Source organism: Lutra lutra, chromosome 3 (genome assembly GCF_902655055.1).
Source record: "Lutra lutra chromosome 3, mLutLut1.2, whole genome shotgun sequence".
In the NCBI taxonomy this organism is placed as follows: domain Eukaryota; kingdom Metazoa; phylum Chordata; class Mammalia; order Carnivora; family Mustelidae; genus Lutra; species Lutra lutra.
In genome coordinates, this window is record NC_062280.1 from 47,322,733 (window position 1) to 47,342,828 (window position 20,096).

Below are 20,096 nucleotides of genomic sequence, written 5' to 3' on the forward strand. Positions count from 1 at the left end.
CTGCCTCCCTGCCTGCTTGTGATCTTTCTGTCAAATAAATAAATAAAATCTTTTTTAAAAAAATATTAATTTTGATGAACTCCAGTTTGTGGTTTTTTTTCTTTTGTCATCTGTGCCTTTGGTGTCATGTCCAAGAAATCATCGTCAAAACCAATGTCATGAAGCTTTTATTCTATGTTGAGTCCAACTTCATTCTTTTGCATGTGGATATCCATTTTTCCCAGCACCATGTGTTGAAAAGCCAGTCCTATCTCTATTGCTCTTGACATCCTTGATGAAAATCCTTTGACTGTATATGTGATGATTTATTTCTGGGCATCCCATTCTATTCTGCCTATCTTTCTATCTTTATGCCAGTGTCACACTGTTTTGACTACTATAGTTTTGTGGTAAGTTTTGAAAGCAGAAAGTATAAATCCTCCAACTTTGTTCTTTTCCAAGATTGTTTTGGCTATTCTCTTGACAAAATTTAAAGTTTGTGTTTTCTTGGAACATGGTAAACTTAGCTATTTTATAGCCTTTGATGATTCTGATATCCAATGTCTCTCTCATTTCGACTTACTCCTGTTAGTGGCATCTTGCTTCCTTGTGTGCTGGATTATCTTTGAATGTGTCCTGGGTTTTGTATTTGAAAAATTACTTATATGAATAGCTTGAGGTCTAAGATGCTGCTATCTTCTGCCAGAGAGGGTTTTATTTGCTTCTGCCTGGAACCTTGGAATGCTACCCTTTGAAAGCCACCATAAACCAAGTCCAGGTTTGAGGGGCCCTGGATTGCTTAAGTGAGGGGACAGCAGAGTATGAGACTGCACAGGGACTGTGTACTTCAAGCTCACCCTGCCTAATGTGGGGGTTTATCCCCAACCCTGAGTGAGTTCTGAGCTTTGAAGTTTCTCTCCCTTTCCCTCCATGAGGCTGCTGAAACTGCAGGTCTTCTTTGCAGCTGTTGCTTGTGAGTCTGCAGATGCCCTCAGGACAAAAGGAGCTTTGAGTGCCAGGCTTGCCCCAGTCCTTCCCTGTCCTCAATTTGGAGCACAAACACTGAAACTCCCTCACTTGCTTGTTTGCTCTTTTGTGCCTTTCAGAAGAGAGGTATGCTTATCAGTCTTTTGTATTGGTCTGGATTATAGAGCAGGATCTCACCTAAAGGAGAAGTCCAGAAGGTCTCTTCTAAAAGCACAGCTTTGACCACAGTCTTGCCAGGAGCAAATCATGATAGTCTAGAGCCCAACTTTGTGATCATTAATTCATTCAAGGCTGCCCTGCATCCTGGAGGCAAGTACTAGTGTTATCCCCTTCTCACAGGTAAACATCTGGAGCACAGAGAGGCCAGGCTAACTTGCCTCAAGGTTGCACAGCTAACTGAGTGGCAGGATCAGCACGGTGACCTATTGTGTATTACTGCAGAGATGCTGCTCCCCTTCTTCTTCTTAGGAGCATTTTGGGGCTCCCCACCATCTGGAGTCCTGAGAATAGACCACCCCACCCCCAACCCAGCAATCAAGGCCCTTCCAGCCTCCCCTGGCCACACTGGCTCCTGCCCATCCCCAGCTCTGCTCTGTGGGTGCTATTTCCTCCCCCTACCTTACATGCTTCCTATGCACCTGTCCAGACCTGACTCAGAGGCTGGAACTCTACTGTGCCCTCTCAAAGTCCCTGATTCAAGTGGGACCCAGGCCCTGAGCACCCCATTTGTCCAAAGCCAAGGCCCACAGTGGGAGCTCCCCAACACCACAGCAGCAACCCAGGTCTGGGCACTCTGCTGGGTGTCAGGTACAGCAAACAGACCAGAGCCTGTCCCCAAGCACACAGCCTGTCTGCAAGGGGCTGGAGCAGGCCAAGAGGTCCCATATCAGGGACCAGGAACTGTCAAGCCATCCTGGGGATGCCTTGCCCAAGGCCAGGTCACCCTTGGAGGGTGCCTGGTGGGTGAGGCAGGGGAGGCCGTCAGGCCCACCTGCCACCCCTAGGTGCCCATTGGTCCCCTCTCTGACTTTCTGACAGGTGAACAATAATGGGATCATCTCCTTCCTGAAGGAGGTCTCTCAGTTCACCCCAGTGGCCTTTCCCATCGCCAAGGACCGCTGCGTAGTGGCAGCCTTCTGGGCAGATGTGGACAATCGACGTGCAGGTGATGTGTACTACCGGGAGGCCACTGACCCAGCCACACTGCGCAGAGCCACAGAGGATGTCAGGCGATACTTCCCTGAGCTCCTGGACTTCTCCGCCACCTGGGTTTTCATAGCCACCTGGTACCGCGTGACCTTCTTCGGAGGCAGCTCCTCTTCCCCTGTGAGTTTTCTGTCCTGGGGTAGGGAGAACGTCCGTCTGGGGTCAAGGGTCTCCCCCTAGGGGCTGCACCTGGCTGAGGTGGGCCAGACATAATCACTGGTCCATGCCTGAGACAGGAACACCCAGCTCAGGGATGGAAGTCACTCTCCCAGGGTGACAGAGCCAGGCTGGATGAGGACAGAGCCTTGACCTTCCCAGCCTTCCCAGAAAACACTTGCCTCTATAGGAAAATGCCAAATGCCCTGACACAGTAGTTCACACACCGGAGAGATGCAGATTGCATGTGTCAGGATTTCCATCTGGAATTGTTCAATGCTCAATAGGCTAAGTGGGAAGTTTATTCTGTTTTATCCTTTATTCTGTGATAACACCAAACAACAAAGGCAGCAGGGGCACTTCTTTCCTGTGGGGCACACTCTCGATGCCAAGCGCTGAGAAGTGCTCAGCACAGCACAACCCGAGGCAGGAACTCTCATGGAGACTGCTCTGCAAGCCATATGGGGCTCCAGAGCGGGGAGAATGGGATGGTTCAGAGCAGCCCAAGGGACAGCTGTGTCAGGACCCTGGGCTGCAGGGGAGAGGCAGAGCAGTCAACGCCAGGGCCGGGCTTCCCATCATACACATGCCTGGGCAGAGGGTGGGGGCAGGTGAGGCTTTCACTCAGGGTGTAGGGGTGCCCAGTGGGAACCTGGAGGTGCAGCCAGGGTCCCTAGCAATGGTGACTCAGGTAAACAGTGTGAGTGGGAGACAGGGCCTGCAGGCAGGGACACGTGAGTCCCGCACAAACCCTGAGTTCTCCAGCGGCCAAGATGACAAAGAGAATGCCAGCAAGCACATCAACCAGGGACACTGAGGGCCCGAGATGTTCACTGTTGAATATCTTAAAAGCAGTATGACAGTGAATAGGGGAAGACGGGCTTTTTCTATAAACATTACTACAAATAAATATTTACACTTTTCATGAAATTTATTCATGCACAGTCCACTAATATTTTGTCAGCTTCACTTGTTTTTCTTATCAATTTGTAAGAAAAACATCTTTGTAACAACAAAAAAAAAGAATCAGTAAGTCTGCTAGCAAGAGATCAATCCCATCAAACACCTATTGCATCCTGACACACTTTAACAAATAGAGCCGGCTAGAACGCGCTGTTTTGTGTTTTGTTTTTTACTCAGCAGTAGTAGGGCATTTTCCTCCTTCTCCCACGTGGAAATCCGTGGCACTTCTGCAGCCCCCTGGGAGGAGGAGGAGCAGAGCCCCTCCTACGCCGACAGAGGAAACCCTAACTTCTCCAGTTTGCAGGCTGGCAGGCCCGGATATGGGGGTTATAGATTATCGGGCAACACACGCATCCCTGGAAGGGGTCAGAGTTCTGGGTTTGGGTGCTGGTCTGTAACCTGGGAGCCTCCCAGAGCCAGCTGCTCGGCAGGGAGAGAGCGTGAAACTCCATGCGGGGTCTGGGTCTCCTCGCACACTGGACCCTACCTCTAGCCACACCGGCCGCTGGCTTGCCCTTCCTCAGCTCACCACCACTCCGCTTTCACGGCCACTGATCCTGGTTGTCTTCAGAGTGCTAGCAGCAGGTCTGTGTTCCCGAAGGGGAGCACTCAGTCTTCCTGCTGTTCATGGTTATGTAAGGGAAAGGACAGACCAGTGCTGTCCCACTGTGCACACCTGCAGACCATCCCAGTGCCGGGTGGCACCGATGGCAAGGTGTCCCGCGGTGGGCACTACCAGGCCCTGCTAGATTGGGGGCCGTTGTCTGGCACGAGTCTCCAGCGGGAAAAGGTTGCTGCCCACAGAGGCCTGATTGCCCCTCAAGCCTGTGCCCCCCTCCCAGGCGTGAACAAGCCAGATGTGTAAGCTCGGGTCTCCCCGTGCCCAGCCAGGGGGCCCAGCATGCGGCGCCCTTGCCAGCCGCTCCAGCAGACACGGAAGCCCTTTCTCTATTAACGCTTCACCTCTCAGCTTCTAGTGCTGCTGAATTTGTCCTGCATTATCAACGAGGTGTCTTCCGTGGTAATGCCTCTGTTCACATAAACTTTGCCAATTTTCTGTTGTCTTTTTCTTCCTGGCCCATGGAAGTTCTCCTTCAATTTAGGATATCAATAATTTCACCTGCCCCCTCTGTTATAAATACATTTTTCACTTTGCTGTGTTGCCACTCTGTTTGATCTTATGGCACTTTTTTATATGCAGAGGTTTTTGTAGTCAAATATATAAATCTCCTTTTTGGTTTTTGCAGTTAACAATTGTTACACTTAAAGTCTTTCCTCGACGTGGCTCCAAGCACTCGCCTATATTTTTCTCTAGGGTTTTGATGGTTCTGTTCACAGCCTTACTTGATGTGGTATTTATTTCATGAGTGATATAAAGTTCTAAATTTCTTCTTTTTAAGACAGTTTCCTATTTGTCCCAAGATCTCTTCTTAATCCCACCCCTTCCCCAGTCTGAAATAACATCTCATGTATATACCACTCAATATCTTCGTGGAAGAGAAATCCATGAAAAAAAAAACCAAAAACCCTGCTTTTCCTTGTTTCCTCTTTTTATCTTTCCCTCTTTACATTTTTTGTTTCACAAGAAGCAATTTTGGGGATTTTACCCAGTTAACACTAACTCTTGCCCCAGCCACCTCAGGGAGCAGTGTCTGCACCTGGCGTCTGTGGGCCCTGGTGACACCTCAGTGTGTCTCACTCACCAGCTAACCATTCTTAGGGGTCCTGACCTATGCCAGGGCCTCAGGATCTAGGGACACAGTGGAGGATGAGGACGAGGCCATCAGCTCGACAGCAGATGGCTGAGCAGCTAGTTAGGAAGACAGAGGAAGGGTCAGTGGATGAGGACATTGTGTGAAGGCATGCTGAAGGGGGCAGGGCCTTGCAGCGTGGATGGGGGAGCCCAGAACCTGGTTCAGGCCTCCTTCCTTGGCAGGTCAACACGTTCCAGACTGTGCTTATCACTGACGGCAAGTTCTCCTTCACCATCTTCAACTATGAGTCCATCACATGGACCACGGGCACACACGCCAGCAGCGGGGGCGACACCACGGGCCTGGGGGGCATCGCAGCCCAGGTAGGGGCCCGGCTCCCCACTGCCACGACTGTCCTGTCTGTCCAGACAGACCCCCCTACACACACCCAGTACTGTGCAGACGCCAATGTGAGGCCTTCTGATGCTAACCCCAGGCCAGATTCAGAAACATCCTCAGGTCAAAGGCACTTCTGTCCTGCCCCGTGTTGCCCTGGCCTCCCAGGGCCAGCAGCAGCCAAGGCACATGGGACCCTGGTTCTGTGCACGCTACCTGTCCTGGGGTCTGCCCTGCCCTGTGGCCCATAGAACTGTGGCCAGCAGGAAATCACAGGTGTCAAGGGAGGGTCAAGTGCAAGTCCCCAAGGCCATCAAGTGCTCCCTCAGGATGGGAATACCCTCATCTCCTTCCTAGCTATCTACTTTCTTCTGAAGTCACACCTGCCCCTGGTCTCCACAGGAGCCAAGAGGCCAGGGAGGGAGTCCCTGCAGGTGTGTGAGGGAGTCCCTGCAGGTGTGTGAGGGCAGCATGCTAGGGCCCAACTGTATTGGTGGCCAGGATCTGTGGCCCAGCTGGGAGGCTGCTGCTCAGAACAGTAACAACATGGAGGGTGGTAGGGTACCCCCAAACCCATAAAACTCCAGGACTACAAGGCCATCTTCCACATGATCTCTTTGACTATGGCCACCGCAGGGAGGTAGGTCTCAGGAATTTTAGGGAGACCTGCAGACCAACCCATGCCTGCCCCCTCAACTCTCCATCCCCCACCCCACCCCCAGGCCGGCTTCAATGCAGGTGATGGGCAGCGCTACTTCAGCATCCCCGGCTCCCGCACAGCGGACATGGCGGAGGTGGAGACCACCACCAATGTGGGCGTGCCCGGGCGCTGGGCGTTCAGAATCGATGATGCCCAGGTGCGCGTGGGGGGCTGCAGCCATACAAGTAAGAGGATGGAGCCAGCGGCTCAGGGCTGTGGGTTGGGGGGGCTCAGGGAGTGCGGGGATGACAGGAGAGGGTGGGACCCTAGGAGGGAGGAGGGAGAGGGAGGCTGGGGACAGGGCAGGCTGCTGGCCAGGAGGGCTTGGCCTCCCCCACCCCTCTCCCCCAGCCATGAACGTGGGCAGGTAACAACTTGCCCCTTGAGCCCTGTCTCCTCCTGGGGAGGCTTCCCTACCTCGGCTCCGGCTCCAGGGCCTGGGAATCTGCTGGAGACCAAGGTTTGTGGTGCAAAGTGGAGGAGTCGGGGCCGCCCCTTCTTGGGGCCGGGAGTCAACGCTTTCCCCTCATTCTCTCGCAGCCTGTGTCCTTGGTGGGGGAGGAGCACCACCCAGGTCTCCTGTGTCCCCAGGACCACCTAGAAGTCAGATACTCTTTTCACCCATTTCCCCACATTTGCCATGGGCTTGCTGTTTCCTGGGATTTGACACTTGTTACACACCCCAGGCATCTACTGAGTGGAGGGAGTTGAAAGCTCAGAACGTGCAGTAGATAGGGGGAGGGTCCCCCCGCCCAGGGCAGAAAGATGCATCCTGGCCCCTCCCCCTGGGGGCGCCCTGGAGGAGGCACAGAAGCTCCTGAAACATGATGCTTATAAACAGAGACAAGGGGATTGATTTAGCCACTCTGTGGAGAGCTAACCACAGGCCCCACAAAGGCCACAGTGAGGCTGGTATCCTAGCAGACTCACCTCCCACCCACAAGGAGGCGGAGGGCTTCTCAGAACACCAGTCTCTGAGAGCTAACCCAGGGCAGGTGCAGCCGATCGGGACTGGCCAGGGGGGCAGACGCACACTTCTCAGGGCCCAGGGCCTGGGGGGCAGGCACACGCTGGTGGGCAGAAAGGCTCACCAAGGACCAGGGAAGATGCTCCAGCAAGAGATGCCTGGGGAACCTGAGCCCACCCACTCACTGGAGCACCAAGTACGCCTCAGCCCGAGTCTGAGCTTAGGGGATGGGGGAACTCCCAACCAAGAAGCCCAAGAGCCAGGGGCTTGGGTTGCTGAGGATCAAGGCATGGGTGCGGATGTGGGCTGCCGTGAGCTGGCATCAGTGTAGTGTGGACGCAAGCCTGAGCGGTGGGTGACAGGTGTGGGTACACGTGGGGACTGGTGTGAGCAGCTGTGGCTATACATGTGGGTGCACGTGTAGGTACAGGTGTGGGTCTAGGTGTGGGCAGGCCCATGCCCCCTTTCTAGAAAGGTTGTAGGCTGTGAGACCCTGAGAAACGGGATCTTCAGAGGAGGGTCTGGCCAGTCCCCCAGGGATCCCTTTCCCACGCGGATGTGCTTCCTCTGCTATCTAAGACTTCTAGGGGGAGTAGATGAGGAGGCATTGCTGGGCCTTCCCAACTAGTGCACACAGAAGCCCGCTGGAGCCCCCTTGCTTCCCCACGGCCACACTGTAAGCCCAGGAGATAGAGCCCACACGCTGGCTTTGCTGGCAAGGGAGGGCCGAGTCCCACCTGAGAGGCCCTGAGTGCATCCACATCTGGAAGTCTAGCTCTTGAGAAAGGCAGGTCCCAAAACTGGGCCCATGCAGAGAGCACACTCTACAGGGTCGCCAAACCACAACTGGTTAAGTGACAGTGTGGCTACGTGAGTAGAAGTGCATGCACAAGGCGCAGAAACAATCCAAAAGACGCCCTTTGCCCTGATGGTGCTCTGGCCCCCAGGCTACTTTCAGGAGTGTCCCCTATTGCTCCCCTTGATTAGGCCAGATCTCCCGGGTGCCCCCTAGCAACAGGAGATCCGAGACCTTGGGGTGCTCTAGTTACCTGCCAATTTGTGCTCCCTCCCTGCCAATGTCAATAGCCTTACTTCTCCAGAGGGGGAGGGCCCCCTGAGCTGGGCTCTGAGGGTGGCTGGTCCTGAAGCGCCCAGGCACAGGGTTAGGTGGGCCCCAGGAACTGCTGGAGGCCCTCCCTGGCCAGGAGGCTGTGAAACGAGAAACCCTGCCTTCCAGAGCTCTGAGGGCGGCCCTCTTGTTTCCATGGAAAGATCTGGAGGGGCAGCTGGGCCTACGTTTAGGCAACAGTTGGCGGCAGTGCTGAGATCAGATTGCATCCCCCCCTAGGAGGGTCTGAGGGCCCCTGACCCACCTCTGGCTCCCACGGGGGTCCCTCCTCTTCCACGTCTATGGATGTTCTTCCCATGAGGCACACTCCCATCTTCCTGTGTTGCTGGGCACCCTTGGGTCTTTGTGTTCTTAGTTCCTCAGAAAAATCTAGAAGCTGATGGATTAAAGTCATAAAAAGGTGCTATGGAGGGGAGCCTGGGGGGCTCAGTTGGTCCAGCGTCTGCCTTCAGCTCAGGTCATGATCTCAGGGTCCTGGGACTGAGATCCACATCAGGCTCCCTGCCCCATGGGGAGCCTGTTTCTCCCTCTGTCTGAGGCTCCTCCTGCTTGTGCTGCTCTCGCTCTCTCTGACAAATAAACAAATAAAAACTTAAAAAAAAAAAAAAAAGAAAGAAAGAAAAGAAAAAAGAAGAAGAAGATGGTGCTGTGGGCATGATGGGTGCAGGGGAAGCCAACGTCCCAGCTTGGGCATCCAGGTGTCAGCGGGACATGTGGGCAGGCAGTAGACATCAGGTGCACTGGGCATCCTGGGAAGAACTGGGAAGTTAACTGCGGATGCTGGGCTGCCAGCAGACCGCACAGCCATTCCTCCGAGATGGGCCCTTTGGGTCCGGGGAGGGAAGGGACGGCTCGTTCCTTCCTGTTTCCACAGCCTCTGTGTGCCTGGCCCTGCGCCCGTGCCTTAACGGTGGCAAGTGCATCGACGACTGTGTCACGGGCAACCCCTCCTACACCTGCTCCTGCCTCTCAGGCTTCACGGGGAGGCGGTGTCACCTGGGTGAGTTTAAACTGCCAGCACAGCCAGTGGCCTCAGGGCCAAAGGTCCAGGGTCTCTGTCTCCATGGTGTGGGTGCTGTGGGGTGGGAGGATGGGGTAGCGAGGGGGTGGTGGGAGTACATAAACGCTGTGGCTCCCTGATGGTGAGCATGTGGGCTGGGGGTGCATCTGCCCCTTTGAAGCCGACCCCCGCCTGGAAGTGAGGCCCAGAATGGGTCCGGGCAGATCCTCCCCAACCTGGCTTCCTCCACTGAGGCCCCAGCTGCCCCATTTTTCAGATGTGAACGAATGTGCTTCCCATCCGTGTCAAAATGGCGGGACCTGCACACATGGTGTGAACAGCTTCAGCTGCCAGTGCCCGGCCAGCTTCAGGGGACCCACCTGTGAGACACGTAAGAGGAGCATGCCCAGGTCCTCTGGCCCCACTGGTGGAAGAATGACCAGAATGGTCCTGCCTAACCAGGGGTGGGGGTTGGTCAGCCTTGTGGGAGCCCTGAGTCAGCATCAACAGAGGGCATGGCAGTGGGCCCACTGGGGACAGAGCCCAGACTCTAGAGGAAAGCCCTATCTCATGGGTACAGCAGGAACACTGACCATGGCACTCATGCCTCCTGGGCCCTGGTGTTCAGACCAGGGATGGCACCTTGGAACAGGCCAGTGTCCAGTTCCAGCTTGGCCACGGGGCCTGCCCGACAGCCACCCAGGTACAATTGGAGTCATCACTGCCCCTCAGCTCTGGACTGGCTTGCTGGCTGTTTCTCTCCAGCCCCTGGGGTCTCACAGCCTTGACATGGGTTGGGGTCCTTCTTGAGACCTCCCTTGCTTCCAGACTGCAGCTGCACCCCACTCTGCCACCCCCTTCTGAGTGGGGCTCTTTTGAAGCAATGCTGGCAGATCCAGCCTCCAATTCCTGCCCTTCACCCAGCCCTCTCTGGGGTCCCCACATCCTGGCTCTTTGCCCACCTGGTAAAGGAAGATGGAACCCCCACTGCTGCCCCTAGTCTCGCTGTGGGAAGCTGCTAGGGGAGCTCAAAAAAGAGAGTCCCTTAAAATCAAAGCAGCATGTCCTCTAATCCCCACTGAGCTGGACCCACAGCCATTCCCCTAAATATACTTACTGATGTGTAACCATTATTTAGGAACACGTATAACACATGGTTAAATCAAGTGTGTACAAATAACAATTGTACAAGAATGTCTCAATCTAGAAGAACTGTTTCTAAGAGTGACTTAGAGCCACAAGAAATGTTTTAAAGTCTGGGACCCCAGTGTATATATACATGTCTGGGCCCAGCAAGGCCCCTAGGAGGGCCCGGGGCTATAGCCAGTAGCCCTGTGCCTTGGCCTCCTCACGGCCACTCTGATGACAGCAACAGGTCCCAGGTCCCCATGGAGGCTCACTGGTCTCAGGACCCACCTGAGCCCCCAGAGCACACAACAGCAGGGACATGTGTGCTGTTCACCTGGAGCCCCTCCTCCCCACAGGCGTCCAGCACTGCTCTTTGGTGGGGTCAGGACCCAGAAGACAGGAGTCACCTAGCGCTGTGGCCACCAAAGCACCTCCACACGTCCCCTGTCCTCCCTCCCACTGGCCCCCACAAGTCTAGGAGGGCCTCATGCTTGGAGCCCTTGGCTCCTATACTGAGTTGTTTGGGGCATGCACTGTCATCAGGACATGTGACATAGCTGAGGGAAGGCAGTGTCCCTCCCACTCCCCTCCCCCCTGGCTCAGCTGCCAGGGCTCACAGGCCAGGAGCCACCAGGGAGCCTGAGGGGCCGGCATGCTGGGTGAAGGTGGCCAGAGGCGAGCTCCACCTCGGTGGGTTCCCACCTGATGGGGGCTGAGTGCCTTTGTACCAGACCATGCAACACATCACCTGCCTGCCCATAACCCATCACCTCAGAGCCATTCAGGCCCCTCCTGCACATCTGCACGTGCACCACCTTCAAGACCCTGTCACAGGCTGTGTCACTCTGCCCCACCTAGAGGAACCCCGCTCTGTGCTGGCAGCTGAGAACACTCAGCCCTGTGTCCGCAACCAGCATGCACACAGCCTCCTACCACGGGGGATGGGCTGAAACAGACCCCGTGTGGCCAGTTGCTGGGCTGCTGAGTGGGGACTATCCAGCCAGGCCCCCCCAACAGCCTGATGCTCTCCAGAATGGGGTTCAGCAGGAATCCCCAGGGGCCCAGCCGGAGGTCCGATGCCTTCCACCGCTCTGTCCTTGCAGCACTGTCTCCATGTGACACCAGAGAATGTAAGAACGGTGGCCGGTGCCAGGCGGAGGAGGGCTCAGTGGTGTGCCTATGCCTGCCTGGCTACACGGGTGTGGCCTGTGAGACGGGTGAGGGGCCAGCCCTGGGGGGGCGGGAGAGGCTAGTGCCCAGGAGCCAAAGGCTGGCTTGAGCCAAGATCCCGCCTCCGCTGCCCCCAGATGTGGATGAGTGTGCCTCCAGCCCGTGCCTCAACGGGGGCTCGTGTGTCAACCTCGTGGGGAACTTCACCTGCCTGTGTGCAGAGCCCTTCGAGGGACCTCACTGTGAGACAGGTAACAGCCCGTGCCTGCAGCCCCCAGAACAGTAGTCCCTCGCAGCCACCTGGCCCCTTTCCCTCACTGTCCAGCTCAGCCTCACCTCTGTCCTGGGGGGTACTTTCCCCAGCCCTGCCTGTACCAGTCTGTCCCCTGAGCTTCCATGCTGGTCCCAACTCTGCCACCATGGGTGGTGCAGGGCTGGGTGTGCCTCCTGTCCCCTCTAGTCCCCTCCAGTCCTGGTAGCCATCTATGAGATGCAGGGCAAGATGGCCACCCTCTCATGGCCTTTCTTCCTGCTCAGGAGATTCTTAGCTTATTAACATCCTTTTTTCCTACTCCAGACCCCTCAACATGCAAGGGAATAAGCCACAGTAGTTGGCAAGAAAACTGGCCTTTATTACATGTGATGAAATCTGCTAGTTGCTACTTCATGTTGTTTTAAATGCTGGTTATGACTTGGTAGATCAGTTAAGAGGCCAACTCGATTTTACAACCCACAGAATAAATTCAGGTTAGCATCTGACATTGCCCTGACCGCCAAAGGCCTCGCTCGGCCACTGTGCCAGCAAAGCAAAGGTCACAGCATGGGCAGCTGCTCCCCCTGGGAGAAGCTCATGAGAAGCTTGTCAGATTTAGTTTGAGCCTAAAAACTTAAGAAGGAAATTAAATTTTACCCATAAGTAAGATATAGATGGATGCTATGCCCTCCATCAGCCTTTGGTCAGAGGGCCACACACAGGACAGCCCGTGTCCTGAGGAGAGGGTGAGGCTCTGCCATGCAGAGGAGGAGGAGGGGAGTGCAGCAACCTTACCTGTTTGTTTGCTTAAAATCACTGTGATGGGTCACAGTTCACCTTGCCCAGATTGTTATCTAAATATCTAATATCTGTGTACTTAACTAAGATCATGTTAGAAAACAGATCAGTGATTTCAAAAGATTTGCAAAGAAACCACCTGTTGTACAGAAACAATGATACAAAGAAAAGCAACCAATACGAAACAACAGAACTGACACTTCCACCCTTAGTAAAAGCTTATTGGTCCCATTACAAGGTGGCAGTCTGGTCATTCTACCCAGATTCAACAGGAAGGTGGGCAAAAATTGGAGATAATTGAAAAAAAAAAAAAAAAGAGTACCCATTCTTCTGCTTCTGGCCAAGAAAGATTGACTGCTCTGAGAATTTCCCTCACCATCAAAACTAGAAAAGCAGTTAAAATATATATGAAATGACTGTTTTCTGCCATTGGACCACAGGCATCACAGGGTTGCTACCCCTGTGAGGAGGGACTGAAAGGAAGGGCACCCTATATTCTGCCTGTGGGAATTTCCAGGCCACTGTGCAGCAAGCAGATCCAGGCTCTAGCAGTTTCTCTGAGTCTCTGGGTCATGGAGACAGAGATTCTAGTTTGGTAGCTGCAATTGGTGGGGAGAATTCCAGAAAGGATGGAGTTACTCAGAGGGACTGGGGAGAGTGCAAGAAGAATTTGCAGAGGGACCCCTTCCCTTTTCATTCAGCATGGGGGTGGGGGGGTATGACTCACTTCTCTACAGCCAGAGTGCATACAGAGCTCCTCACGCCCATGGCCAAGGTGGAGAGAGTCTTTACTGGGGTATTATCTTGCTGGTATGGAAAAATAAACACTAGAATAAAGACTAATCTGACCTGTCCTAGCAAATATTAAAGGAAAATTTGAAAGGTTCAAAACAATCCCAAGTAATTGAACCATATGCCAGAATCAAATCCTATACTCTTTAAAGGAATATAACAGAATCCAGGACCTCCAAATACCCAACCAAAAATTATCAAGCATACTAAGAATCAAGAATATATGAACCACAGCCAGGAGAAAAGCAGATCAATAGAAACAGGTGGCAGAGATGATGATGAAATTATCTGCCCAGATATGCATGTTTAATCGTCCACTGTGAACATGCTCCATGTGCTCAAGACCATTGAGGAAAAAAGACACAGTGAGAAGTAGAAGATAGAAGAAAACAAGCTTCTAGGAGATAAAAAAACAAACAAACAAACAAACATAAAATATCAACTTAAAAAATATACTGGCTATATTAACAACAGGTTAGATATTGCAGAAGGGAAGATCAGTGAATGTGAAGAAAGAAACAGCCCAACAAGCAGCACAGGAAGGAGAGACTATACCCGACCATATCCTCAGCAACCTGTGGGGTTGCTTGGCAGTCTGGTGTATGTATGCGTAGAGTCCCAGAAGGAGGGAGGAGACCAGAGGAGCACAGAAAATGAATGAAGAAGTAAGAGCCAAATTTGTTCTAAATTTGATGAAAATTAAAACCCACACATCCAAGAAAAGCATGAAGAAAATCACATGAAGCACCTCATAGTCAAATTGCTGAAAACCAAGAACAAAGAGAACACCTGAAAAGCAGCCAGAGGAAAAAGACAAGACACAGTACATACAGAGAAGTAAGAATCTAACAGATTTCTCATCAGAAACAACACAAGCCCAGAGACAGTGTGCTGTCAACCTAGTAGTCTATACACAGGAAAAATCATCTTTCAAAAATTAAGGTGAAATTAAGATATTTTTCAGATAGCAGAAACAGATAATTATTCATCACCAGCATATCTTATTTATAAGAAACATTAAAGGAAATTCCTTAGACTGAATAAAAATGGCACCAGAAGAAAATCCAGATCTACACAAATAAATGAAGAGCTCTAGAAACAGTAAATGCCTGGGTAAACACACAGGCGCACCTCATTTTATTGCCCTTCACTGACACTGTGTTCTGTACAAATTAAAGCTTTGTGGCAACCCTGCACCAAGCGAGCCCAACAGGTTCATTCTTCCAATAGCATTCATTCACTGTGTCTCTGTGTCATATCTGCAATATTTCAAAATTTTAAATTATGGTGATATTTGTTATGGTGATCTGTGGTCAGTGATTATGACTCACTAAGTCTCAGGTGTTGGTTATCATTTTTTAACAAAGTATTTTTTAATTAAGGTGTGTACATCTTCTTAGACATGATGCTATTACACACTTAATAGACTGCAGTGTAGTGTTAACATAACTTTTATAGGCACTGGAAAACCAGAAAATTTATTTGACTCACTTTATTGCCATATCCGCTTTATTATAGTGGTCTGGAACTGAAATCACCACATCTCCAAGGTATGCCTGTAAAATACTTTTCTTCTTACTTTTTAATCTCTTTAAAGATAATTTTAACACAAAAAATAACAATATGTTATGGGTTTATAACATTTATAGAAATAAAATGTATGACCTCAATAGCTTAAATAAGCAGAGTACATGAGCTTTTTCTGTGAAGAACCAGATATTAGTATATTGGGCTTTATGTGCCATGTGGTCACAGATACTCAACTCTACCAGTGCAATGGAAAAGCAGCCAGCCATAGACATACATAAATGGATGGACATGGCTGTTTCCCAATGAAGCTTTTTTTTTTTTTTTAATGGATGGCAGGCCAGATTTGGTCTGCAAGCCATAGTTTATCAATGTCTGGCATAAAGGATAGAAAGGGAAAGATGGAAATAATTTAGTAATGGCCTTGCATTATATATGAAGTGGTGTAATGCTGTTTGAAGGTAGACTACAATAAGTTAAAGATATACATTATAAACTCAGAGGAAAAAGAAAAAATAATAATAATAGTTACAGCCAACAAACCAGTATTGGAAATAAAATGGAATCCTAAAAACACTTTATCCAATAATAATAATATTATTATTCCATTTAATTCCATTAAATTCCATTCCATTTAATCCAATTCCATTTAATCCAATTCCATTTAATTCCATTAAAAACTGAACTTCAACTTCAAGACTCAAAAGGAATAAAGAGTAATTGGGACAAATGAGAGCCAAGAGCAAGATGGTAGGTTTAATCATATTGATAGTTATGTTAATTGGTTAAACACACCAATGAAAAGGCAGACATTGTAAAATTGAATTGAAAAGCAAAATGCAACTATATACTATCTACAAGAAACCGGCTATAAATATAAAAAGACACAAATAATTTGAAAATAATTTGAAAATTGGAATGGGTTTCTGGTTTGGGATAAGATGGAGTAAGCACATTCTACCTTGTGTCTCCCACTGAATGCAGCCAGAAACCCTGGACAGAATGCATGGAGTAGCTATCTGAGGACTCTGAAAAATTAATAGTAGCAGGTGGATTGGGGAAGAGGACCAGCTTCGAAGCACCACAGAACCAGTGGTGAGTTCACGATTTTTTCCCTCTGGTGTCCCCCCCCCCCCGCCTGGACTCAAAGCAGCTCCCAGACCAGAAGTGAGCATCAGATGGATGGAAAGAGCTCCAAGAGCAGCCACTCATTGGGCATGAGAAGCAGGACCAACAATAGCAGCAAAGGGGGGGATTCCCTCGGGGGCCCAAACTGACAGGAGGAAACTTCCTCTCCAAGTGGAAGTCCTACAGCTCCGCAAGACTGGGCAACTTCCATCATTTTCTTTTTCTCTATCCACCCACCACTTGGCTAAGACATGAGTGCACTCATAGGAAGAAAGTAGTAGTGTGGGGCAATAAAAGCCCTAGCTCTCTTGCCAAAGGACAAAAAGGGCAGCGCTAGAGCACTGGAAACTATGGGGAGGTTGCAGAGAGGGGGGATCTCAGGCTGCAACCCTACAGTCATCTATGAACTCTTGAATTCCCTACATTGGGCATTGTAATCTGATCCAAAATATTAAAAACATTTTACATTTACAATAGCTTCCCCCAAACTGAAAGACTTTGGTATAAATCTAATAAAACATGTATGGGACTTGTATGCTGATCTGAATAAATGAAAGGACATCCATGTTCATGGATTGGAAGACTCAACATAGTAAATATGTCAGGTCTCCCCAAACTGATTGATAGACTTAACAGAATTCCAATCAAAGTCTCAGCAGAGTTTTCTGTAGCTTTGAATACGCTGGTTCTAAAATTTATATGGAAAGGCAAAGGAATTGGGATAACCAACACAATTTTGAAAAAGAATACATTTTGAGGCATCATACTACTTAGTGTTAAGACTTACTATAAAGCAACAGTGATCAAGATCCTGTGGTATTGGCAAAGGGACTAACACATACATCCATGGAACAGAAGAGAGGATCCAGAAGTAGACCCGTACAAGTATGGCCAAGGTGTTTTTAAAGGCATGGAAGCAATTTAGTGGGGAAAGGATGATCTTTTCAACAAATGGTATTGGAACAATTAGACACTCTTCTAGAAACTGAACTTCAACTTCAACCTCACACCTTGTACAAGATTAGGTCAGAATGAATCATAGACCTGAATGAAAAACATAAAACCATAACATTCTTAGAAGAAAACACTGGAGAAAAATCTGTGTGACCTGCAGTTACATGAACAATGCTTAGATAAGACATGGAGAGTACACTCCAGCAAAGAAAAACAGAAGTGGGCCTCATCAGAGTGACACAGGCTGCTCTATGAAAGTCACAGTCAAGAGAACAAGAAGACAGGCTGCGTGCTTCGAGAGGTGCTCAAAGCACTCAGTCTGACAAAGGGCTGGCATCTGGAACAGATGAGTTCTGAAACAGAACAGAGAGTTCTGAAAGAACTCTCCATGCACAACTGTGAGAAACCAACCAAAACATGGACAAAAGATCTAAACAAGACATCTAACCAAAAAGGGTATCTGGAAGGCAAAGGAGCAGATGAATAAATGTAGTCATTTGTCATTATCATTAGTCATTGGTGAGTTGCAAATTAAAGCCACAATGAGATACCACCACAAACCTATCAGAATAGCTAAAATAAAAAGTGCTGACTGGTGAGGACACAGAACTGTGGGAACTCTCACGTATTTTTGGTGCTGATGCCAAATGTTTAGCCACCGTGAAAACAACTTGGCAGCTTTTCATAAAGTTAAACATACACTTATAATATGATCCAGCAATCTCATTCCTAGCTATTAACCCTAAAGAAATGACAACTTACATTCATACAAAATACACAAATGTTTATAGCATGTCTATTTACAACCACCAAAACCTGAGAACCCAAATGTTCTTTGCTGTTCGTGGGATACATGATTGCTGATCACGCAACTGAGACAGATCTTGGAGGCCTTATGCTGAGTGAAAGAAGCCAGCCTCAAAAGATTACATACTGTTCATGAGTAATCTTCCACTTCTGGTATTCTTAAAGCAACAAAGCTGTGGTGATGAACAGATCAGTAGTTGCTCGGGCTTCAGGAGGGGAAGAAGTCTATAACCCTGAAGATAGAACAAGGATGTATTTGGGGTAATGGAATGTTCTGTGTCCCAATTGTGGTAGGGGCAACACAAATCTATACATGTGTTAAAATTCATAGAAGTGTACATCGACCAAAAGTCAATTTTGCCATAAACTATTTAAAAAGATAAATTCTGAACCACATGAAGAAATCGAGCACCCAAACAATGAAAAAGAACAGGTTGACAAACACTGATCAAGAGAAGTTGGCAGTGGTTATATTCATAGCAAACAAATTAAACTCTAGGAAAATTCTAGGAAAAGGGATACTGCCAGGAACAGAGGGGTCTTTTATGACAAAGGTGTCAAGTCATCAAAAAGGCAGAGCAATTCTAATGTACTTGCACCTATGAACATACATCAAAATCATAGGGGAAGGGAAAACAAGGAAAAATTGACCAATCTGTAACTACAGGCAGTGGCTCCAACCTGCCGCTCTCAGTGATTCACAGGAATCAGCAGGGACCTCGAAGATGCAAACAGCACCATCAGCCCACCTGACCTAAGTGACGTTTACGACACTCACATCCTTTCCCAGTGCTCACGGCGTGCTCACCATGACAGACCATCCTGTAGGACATAAAATAAAGCTCAATCAGTTGAAAAGGACTGTGTTCTCTGATTACAGTAGTTAAACTAGAAATCAACAAAAACTGTATCTGGCAAATTCCAACCATGTTATGCTTGATTATAAGCATTTGGAGCCCCCTGGTCTCAGCTGCGCCCTTTGGTGCACACCGTGGGCTCTCCATACTCTTGTTTTGCCTTCTGCTCCACAGAGGGGGCTCAGATGGTAAGAGGCAACTAGAAACCAGTTTCCAGAAAGTGGGCCTTGGGCTTAAATCCCACTTGCACTGAGAACTGAGTGCTGTGGGCCTGGACGAGGGGGTCCTTGGCCCCATTACCCCCATGCTCTCTGTGCAGCCTCTGGTGACCTCTGTCTTTCTTGCAGGAAACCACCCAGTGCCGGATCCCTGCTTCTCGGCCCCTTGCCAGAATGGGGGCACCTGTGTGGATGCAGATGAGGGCCATGTGTGCGAATGCCCCCAGGGCTTCACCGGCCCCGACTGCAGGGAGAGTGAGTGGGCTGGGGCTGCCAGGGCTACAGTCCAGGACAGGGTCCTCCTGCGGGTAGTACACACAGGGAGGCAGACAGGGGTGTGTTCAAACACCCACAAGTGGGTGGGGGAAAGAAAGAGTGTGTGTGCATGTGTGTCTGCACAGCAGTGTTCATGGGAAAGTAGCTACAGGAGCCGGGCAGGGTCAGGAGCAAGAGAGGGTCCCAGGCCTCCAGCACCCCCACATTGGAGGCTCCCCTTCGGTCTACAACAGGAACCCCTGACCACTGTGAGTGCCGTAATGGTGGCAGATGCTTAGGGGCCAACACCACCCTCTGCCAGTGCCCCCCAGGCTTCTTTGGGCTCCTCTGTGAATTTGGTAAGTGCCCAGGGCTGCAGCGGGGCACACTTCCTGCCCTGCCCCTGAAAATCCCCCAAACCAGAGTATAGCTGGTGTCTTGGGTCTGGGCCCAAACTATCGATCCAGACCCTTAACTAGTGGTCCCATGATCCCCCACTCCCAACCCAGGAGAGGGCCCACCCACCAGTGCCTGAACTAGGCCATCCTGGTGGGGCCACCTGATCCTTCTCAAAGAGAAGTCCCTGGGAAAACGAATGGGCCTCTTCTTTCCCTGCAGAAGTCACAGCCACTCCCTGCAACATGAACACGCAGTGTCCCGACGGGGGCTACTGCATGGAGTATGGTGGGAGCTACCTCTGCGTCTGCCACACGGACCACAACGTCAGCCACTGTGAGTGGGAGGTACAGGCACAGGCCTGCCTAGAAACCAGGGAGGGGGTGGTAGAAGGAAAAAGTGGGGGCAGAGCAGGCAGAGGCCAGGGCTTCTCTACTGGCGCACAAGTAGCCCCATGGATGGGTGCGCCTTTCCTGGTGTCTCCCTCTCTAATAGGGGCCTGGCTGTCTACCCCCTCAGCTGCGGGAAGCTCACAGCTGGAAAAGCACCTCTGGACGCCTACAAGCTCTCCCTAAGTCCCTAGCTTAGCTATTAAACTACTTCACGCCTATCTGATTCAGTATGTAACTAAATACC

At 50.5% G+C, this 20,096-nt stretch overlaps 1 protein-coding gene across 9 annotated transcripts in view; it reads left to right on the plus strand.

Moving 5' to 3' along the window:
• Positions 1-20,096, plus strand: part of SNED1 (sushi, nidogen and EGF like domains 1) — an 83,860-nt gene that overhangs the window by 23,330 nt on the left and 40,434 nt on the right. For 8 of the 9 annotated variants that reach the window (XR_007125850.1, XM_047721612.1, XM_047721614.1 and 5 more), the window contains exons 2-11: positions 2,005-2,292; positions 5,228-5,368; positions 6,104-6,266; positions 9,052-9,177; positions 9,455-9,568; positions 11,409-11,522; positions 11,613-11,726; positions 18,939-19,064; positions 19,319-19,423; positions 19,683-19,796. Coding sequence is in view for 8 of the 9 variants with exons in the window: in XM_047721612.1 (XP_047577568.1) it covers positions 2,005-2,292; positions 5,228-5,368; positions 6,104-6,266; positions 9,052-9,177; positions 9,455-9,568; positions 11,409-11,522; positions 11,613-11,726; positions 18,939-19,064; positions 19,319-19,423; positions 19,683-19,796 (1,405 nt within the window). In the remaining variant the exon portion in view is untranslated. The remainder of the gene's footprint in view (positions 1-2,004; positions 2,293-5,227; positions 5,369-6,103; positions 6,267-9,051; positions 9,178-9,454; positions 9,569-11,408; positions 11,523-11,612; positions 11,727-18,938; positions 19,065-19,318; positions 19,424-19,682; positions 19,797-20,096) is intronic. The other variant, XM_047721619.1, reaches the window with a different exon arrangement.